At 47.2% G+C, this 7891-nt stretch overlaps 1 protein-coding gene across 1 annotated transcript in view; it reads left to right on the top strand.

The window, feature by feature from the left end:
- Positions 1-2886: 2886 nt before the first annotated feature.
- TTL (tubulin tyrosine ligase) overlaps positions 2887-7891 on the top strand; it is a gene marked incomplete at its 5' end in the record, with an annotated part of 9321 nt that continues 4316 nt past the window's right edge. Inside the window, 2 exons of the mRNA XM_009697945.1 lie at positions 2887-2972; positions 5086-5318. Coding sequence (XP_009696247.1) covers positions 2887-2972; positions 5086-5318 — 319 coding nt within the window. The remainder of the gene's footprint in view (positions 2973-5085; positions 5319-7891) is intronic.

Genomic DNA, 7891 nt, shown 5'->3' with positions numbered 1-7891 from the left:
GCTCCGCAGGACAGCATTTGCAGCCTTTTTCTTGCAGTTGAGACCCAGCACCGACTGCTCTTTCAGATTTGCAAGTCACCGGCTCCAGCACCTCTTCTCTTGTCTCCACATACGCTTGTGAGTGGAAAGTCCCCATCACATGGCGATGCCATCTGGTAACCTCCAGCGTCAGGGTGTCTGCAGCAGGCAGGGAAACACCGGGAAAGGCTTAAGCAGTGAGGATGCTTATGCACACTGTAGCCAGGCACAGCAAGCAGACCTGTGCTTTAATGTGGTCAGCAGGCAGGGGCTGTGAGCATGGGGATTCATTGCAGAACAAGTACAGTTCTTTGATGTGAGTGGGCCTGCACAGCACGTCCAGCCATGGTGAGCTTGTCGCCATCTCTTACTAAACCCTTCCATCCTCAAAAAGAGCTCTGGGGTGATGGAAGGGCTTCAGTGAGCCCTTCAGCACATGTTGCCATGGGATGCCTGAAACTTCAAACCATTTCTCACAGTCAAGACACATCTATATAACCCGTGGAGAGGGACCATGCTTTGGCATTGGCTTCTTTAACCCATCCTCCTGTAGCAGGAGCTGGTTGCCTGAAATCAGTAGATTCAGACAAAAATAACATGGTTATTTTGGTACATCTTCCAAAAAGCTGTATCTTCTCTGGTACATCTTCCTAAAGCTGTCCTCCTGAGCAGCTGTTGCATCAAAGCCAGCTTGATTTGGTTTTCCTAAAGGCAGTACTCAGTGGAAGCAGACATGAATTCGGGGAACTGTAGGGATTTGCATTCCTCAGGGGGTGAGCTGGATCATTTGATGTGGGAGAGGGGTCAAAGTGGGGACTCTCAGCATGCATCGCTCGTTCTTTTCAGCTGCAGGAACTTCTGTTGCTCTCTCTGGTACCCTAATTTCTGGGGGATTGTGCCCTTAAGCAGTGAGTGTCTGCATCTAAGTCTGTATCTAATGGAAAAGCAGTTTGTGCTAAGGGTTGGGGGGAAGGAGGAAGGGGCTGCAGAGGATGCTGGCCTACGCTCTGCCAGCCGTGGAAGGATTGCCAGTTTGCTCAGTGCCTTGGCAGCTTTTTAACCCTGCTAAATGCATGGTGCGGACCTCACAACATGCCTGAGAACCTGTTCTCCTTCCTACCTTGTGGTCCCTCCTTGCTGACCACCAGACTTCACATTGCAGCCCACTGCTCTGTGGGGATGCTCAGGAAACCAAGGAGGTTGTGTCTTCCCAGCAGGTCAGAATTACCCAACAGCAGTGGTTTCAGAGCACATTTCAGCCACTTCTGTCCTCCTCTTTTCACCAGCCCCATTCCTCTGTCACTGGTGACAGGGTGGACTGACTACTGTGGGGCAGAGCCCACTCAGACTGGTGGGATCTCCTTCTGAACCTGGATTCCTCTAGGAAACAAGCAAAATTGATAAACTGGAAACAGAAGGCAGTTTGATGGGGTTTTTTTACTAATTTCTTTCAGTAAATTAGTGCGTGGCAGTGCTGGTGACACATTGGAGTGCCTGAAGTTACAGATCTTTCCTGGAATATGGTTGTTGGCTATCTTGTATTTAAAGATTTGTGAATAAAAAAGTGACCCAGGTCAGGACTGTGACCTTGGGGTTGAAGTAGATATTCACTCCCTGTGATCTTGCAGCTGCCTGATCTTTAAGGTAATGTTTGCTCAGGCCTTTTTTCCCAGGCAAACACCAAGGAGGATAACTTTTAAATCACTCCCACAAGCATTTTTTTTTTTTTTTTTGAAAAGACAAGGTGAAGATGGAAGTAACTGCCATGCTTTGGGGATCCCCCTGGTCCTAGGTCATTTCAAACTAGAGCAGTTTTCCATCACGTTTTCCCTGTCGATGCTCTTGTCAGTTGTTGTCACTGGTGACGCAGGTATTGCCCCAGGCATCACTCACCTCTTGCACATCTGTATTCAGCTGCTCTGGTTGTGTGGGAGAGGCTGCGTGGTGTTGCCCAGGTTTGCATTACCCTTCGGACAACTGCTGCCATCCTGTACCCCCAGAGAGCTTCCAGCTGAGCACAAGTGTTTGTGTAGCATGAGAAGGCAAAGGAAGGCAGGCTGTAGTGTGAAGTCCAGTATTGCTAAGGAGGTACCCATCTATTTGGCACTCTGTTTGGCACTTGTGAAGCCACAGCTGGATACTGGGACCAATTTGAGACTTTCCAGTATAAGAAAGGGATAGACACCCTGGAGGGACTCCAGCAGGGGCCATCAAGATGGTCGGGGGACAACAGGATGAGTGTCAAGCACTGGGACAAGGACCTGTAGAAGCAGTAGGATCTTCATCCTTAGGGCTACTCAGACTTTGACCGAACAAGAGGTTGGAGCAGAGACCCCCAGAGGTCCCTTCCCACCCCAGCTATCCAAGGGGGCTTCTGCAAACTGCCAGAAGGAAACCAAATCTTTTAACATTTCCCAGTGTTTTGTGATATCAGGTCCAACAGGAAATCCTGCTGTATGTGACAAAGAAACAAGGCCCTTTTGTAAGCTGTGATCTTTGTATCATGGTGTGCTTCCCTGCATCCTCCTGCTGCATTTAAGAGTAACTGAAATCTTCATTTTTAAAAACTGCCACCAGCAAATGGAGAATGTTTTTGGGTGGCGCTGCCAGTTCCCAGTGTGAATTAGGAAATTATTACTTTCCTTTGGAAAACAGAAGTGTCAGATTCAAAACAGACTTGGGTAAATGCATGGTTTTTCATGACTAAAAGAAAGAAACCACAGGAGCCAGTACCAGCTTAGAGCTTGTTTCTGTGATGCAGGGCAAGGAAATGTCCTCCTTTCTCTTCCCTACTGCACAGGTCCTTTGCACCAAGCAGATATTTTTCCTTCATTAATTGAGAAGTTTGTCTGATCTCTTTGTTTCCCCTTTGTAGGCCATGAACCCGGACTTGTGCAGCTGGTGAATTACTACAGGGGAGCAGACAAGCTGTGCCGCAAAGCATCTCTGGTGAAGTAAGAAATTCACTGAAATGTTATATGGGATTGGCAGAAATTTTTCTTCTAACGGTTGTTGAGTGTTGAACCTGTTTGGAGGGTATTTTACAGAACAGCTGCCTTGGGAGTGTCCTAGCATATGCTGTCTTCAGACTTCCGTGCTGGTCTCTAGAGTTATCTGTGTGCACAAAGACTTTTTTGTAACTTCAGGGGAAATGCTCTTTCCACTGAATTACATCTGCTTGAAACCAGAGAGTGTATTGAATCAGATTAGAGCCAAATCAAAAGAAAAAAAAAAAAAACACACACAAATGTATTCGCTCTTTTTCCTTGTAGACATTTAATTAAAACCTACTTCTTTTATTCTGTTTTATACGGAGATGAGGCACTAATACGCCTTTAGCTAATCAGATTTGTTGGTCAAACAAATGCTTGGAGACATCTCCAGGACGAACTCTGGGAGTTATTTCTGCATGACCAGTCATTCCAGGGTCTCCTGGGGAAATGTGGATGAGCTTTCATTGTAGATAACCCTCATTCCTACGCAAACTCTGTGGCCATTAGGGCATCTTCATGTCTTGGTCTTCTTCAAGCATTTTCTTGCATGTTCGTGTCTGTGCTGCCTCTTGCTGATGCAGTCCTGCAGCCTCTGTGTACTGATCTGAAGCTCCTCCTTCCCCTGTGAAGAACCTGGTCCCAGTTACTCTCTTTAAAGTGGTGATGGTGTTTGTCAGGAACTAGCAGAGTATTTTTTAAACAAGCACTCACAGCACTCCCTGGCTGGATTTCTCTGTGGCCCATGGTCTAGATGCAGTGCTGAAAGTGCTTGCACACCTGTGTTTTCTCTCCTGAAGCTTGGCTGACCTTTCTAACTAACCGTGGGGGTCAACCATGCATCAAGCCACTTAGGAACCCAAGGGACCACAAATGACATTCCTCAGGGTCTCAGGGTGTCACTGACTGACTGCCACTTCAACAAGAGAGGCACAAATGCACAGAGAGAGTCAGTGAGTCATGAGCTCTGCTTTTGGCCTTAGGCAAAGCACAGAATGAGCGTTCAGAGAGGCAGGCAGTTCCCTTGACTCTGAAAGAAAATGGGCCTGGGCTCCGCTAACAGGAGTTTGCTAGCATCTCTAGACGTTACTGGTTTGTCCAGGGATTGTTTAGCCTGGAGAAGAGGAGACTGAGGGGAGACCTTAGCACTCTCTACAATGACCTGAAAGGAGGGTGTAGCGAGGTGGAGGTCGGTCTCTTCTCCCAAGTAACAAGCGTTGGGACAAGAGGAAACGGCCTCACGTAGCACCAGGGGAGGTTTAGATTGGATATCAGGAAGAATTTCTTCACAGAAGGTGTTGTCGAGTACTGGAACAGGCTGCCCAGGGAAGTGGTGGAGTCACCATCCCTGAAGGTATTTAAAAGACATGTAGATGTGGTGCTTAGGGACATGGTTTAGTGGTGGACTTGGCAGTGCTAGGTTAACGGTTGGACTCAATGATCTTAAAGGTCCTTTCTAACCTAAACGATTCTATGATTCTATGGTAGGAGAGATATGCCAGAGAGATCGGAGACTGCGTGGTGCAAGGGGAATCCCAGACACCTTGGGTCATGAAACATGTAGCTGTGTCCTTGCTTTCAGTGGGTTCCCGGTGGTCTTCATCTACAACTGGGACACCTGGTCAGATCTCAGCAGGGAGGGAATCAAGAGCTAAGCACCAGCACAGAGAACATAACTGCTCTGGCTTCCCTTTTGGCTGTTGTGGTCACAGCATCCTTCCTGCCCCATTCCATGTTAGCAAACACACCTCCTCAGTTCCCTTGTGCAGAGATGATGCAGGGAATGTACCACAAGCTCTAGTTACGTAGAAACTACTCTACTGATTGTTTCACGGTATCCGTAGTATCTACAAAATGTTTAATGAAAGCCTGCAGGTCTGGTTCAAGGATCAGTGCTTGGCTGCAAGTTGGGGTTGCCATATCATTAGGAAAGCCCTAATTTCAAGGGTCTAAGGAAAATGTAATAATTTAGCACAGACCAAGTGAAAGACCTCAGTTAATGATGATTTTTACTTATTAAATGATGTCCATGCAGGTGGGGACACTGGAGATTAACAGCCTGTCTCTCTTCACCCAGGCTAATCAAGACAAGCCCTGAACTATCGGAGTCCTGCACATGGTTCCCTGAGTCGTATGTGATTTATCCAACAAACTTGAAGACCCCCGTGGCTCCAGCACAGAATGGAATTCGCCATCTCATAAGCAACACAAGGACAGATGAGCGGGAAGTCTTCTTGGCAGCTTACAACAGGCGGCGAGAAGGCAAAGAAGGCAATGTGTGGATCGCCAAGTCCTCAGCTGGTGCTAAAGGTTCATTCTCCAGCAAAATGAGCCACCTTCTCGTTATTCCTTACTCTTGATCGATAGAGTCCCGGGATTTGGCTGAGCCCAGCTGATATGTAGGCTGTCTATGAAGGGTTTTACCAACTCCAGGCCAGTCAAGCCAGCATAGGGCTCTCCTTTGTCTGCTTGGTGGCATGGGGCTCCTGACAAGCATTGTAACGTGCACATGCTACCTAGGACATGGATGGCAGTGAAAGGACCTCCACTTTTCTACACATGCACCTCAAAATAGGGGAAAGTTTGCTGCAGGGAGGAGGCAGCAGGGGATGCAGAGAGCAGGAGATCACAGGGAGCAGAACAGGGTATGAGGAGGAGGGCAGCAGGCAGGACGGCAGCCTTCAAAGGCAAGGAGACCAGCTCCACATGCTGCAGCTAAGCCTGGTTTTACCTAGACAGAAATACTGCTGCTTGTCTTTCAACCGCATCCAGATGCCTGGTGCCACTGGCCTACCCATGGTCACACTGAGGGACTGGCTGAGCGACCATGAGCACAGTGCACCGAAATTACACCCAAGCCTTAGGGGGACATACCAGAGCAAAGACAAGCAGTGCAATGTCTCTATGTCCTTTTAATTTGAATAAGGCAATAGATACCTAAGTGATAATGCGTCCTTCCGTGTTCCAGGGTCATTGCATCGCTCACTCTACAGAAATAATGAGCTATTAGAGGAGATAGTTGGACACAGATATAGATGTAATGCTGTGGTAACTATGTGCTGTCTGTGGTTACGATGGTATCACGGGCACGTTATCAGAATGGCTTTACAAAAACTTGTCTTGCCATGTGTGCAGACCCCAGGCGGCAGAGCCCAGCCAGAGGAAGGACCTGGTCTTTTCAAAGGGAACGAACCCACGGGTATTACTCATATTTGCAGAGTCACTTTTGATGCAGTCTTACAAAAATCACCAGAGAATGCGAAAGCCAGAGGAGGCTGCATGATAAAACTGTCCTTCATACTGGCTTCCTTCACTGCTCTGCTCTCTTGGCTGTGTTACCAAGAAGCAGTAGAAGAGTATGCTTATTTTCATCAGGGAAGAAGGGGAGATGAGTCCTTTCATTATGCCAGTGAGGGAATGTGTTTCTGTGTGAGCAATTGAAAAGGCCGTTGCTGTGGTTCACTGCAGGATGGGGAGGTTTAAACTCTCCACATACTTTATTCAAGTGTAATCCCATCTTTTCTGCATTAAAGCAGAGTAACCTTTCATATTCATCAGTGTGGTGTAGAACTCAAGCTGGAAATTAAAGTGGAAAGCAGAGCCTCATGTTAATCTTCTAGAGGGAAGTTTTAAATGTCTGGGGATTAACTCTGTTGAGGAAGAAAGCTTGTCGACATTAATTGCCAAGGCAGATCCAGCTCAGGCACAGCCCCTGACTCGGGACAGGTCTAATGGAAGCTTGATTGTGCATCAGTAAAAGGAAAATTAAAGGTTTAGGATGTCCTGACTTAGAAGTTGAGAGATTTTTTTTCAACTATGGGTAGAGGTTTTTCTCTTTGAGAGAAGGAACAGCTGCCCCACATAAGCTGCTTTGCTGCCTCCAAGCACAGTTAAGCTAACCTCCCCCTTGATTACCGTCTGTCCAGGGCAGAACGGATGCCTGCTGATCTTCCTGCTGCAGGGGCTTTACTGGCTTACAGAGATGTTCTTTCCTTCCTTTTCCCAGTGCACAGCCTGTGGTTGTACCAATGCAAGTTTCTGCCTGGCTCTGCTGAGATCAGGGGGCTAAAAATCTTGCCCACTGCTTAAACATGAGTGAGAAAGATACTTTGATGAGAGGACTTCATTTTGCTGGAGTATGGTAGGACGGGTAGGGAGTCAGTAGGGCTGGGAAGCTGTGACTTCCACGTATGCAAAGCATGGAGCAGTGAAAGTACCTGCGGGGCTATGTTGACAGAAACCTTCAGAAGTTACAACTAGGAGCATTTTCCATGGGATGATCCTGTCAAATCCTGCCTGTGTTCTTCCCCCGATGCCCCCTTGAAGAGCGTTTGTTTCTTTTCACTCAGTATTTCCTGCAAAACACTCAGCACAAAACTAAGACTAAGTCAGCAGCTTTAGTTCACAAAGTTAACTAAATGCCTGAAGACTGGGCGTTGTGCCAGAGAAGTGGTGTGGCACGGTGCCATACCTTTATCAAATCCCAGAAGGGGTATGTTCTCTCTTCATTGCTCTGCAACAGTGGTTTCTTATCTGGACTCTTGCAAGAAATGAACAGTGACAGCTTCAGCCAAAATGTGGCACTATTTAAATGGCAGATCTGACTTCTTTAATGAAGAGCTTCCACAGCAAGGGAAAACACTGATTAAGTGGATGAACATTTTGAAGTTTTCTTTCCCTAATTCATCCATGATTTTAATAGTAACTTAAATGAACTCAGTGAGCAGGGCAACACTGCGCAAGTGTGCATGCCAGAGAAGCCAGGAATGGGGGAGAAAGACTGAGTCTAGGACAAAAAACCACGAACATCCCTCCCCAAATAAAAAAGAAAAATCTCACAAACTGCCAAATGCCCTGTTCTCCAAACTGCTGAAAAACAGGGA

Source organism: Cariama cristata, unplaced genomic scaffold (assembly GCF_000690535.1).
Source record: "Cariama cristata isolate BGI_N322 unplaced genomic scaffold, ASM69053v1 scaffold31013, whole genome shotgun sequence".
Taxonomy (NCBI): domain Eukaryota; kingdom Metazoa; phylum Chordata; class Aves; order Cariamiformes; family Cariamidae; genus Cariama; species Cariama cristata.
The sequence above is the reverse complement of the archived record's forward strand: the minus strand, read 5'-3'. Positions and strand labels throughout refer to the sequence as shown.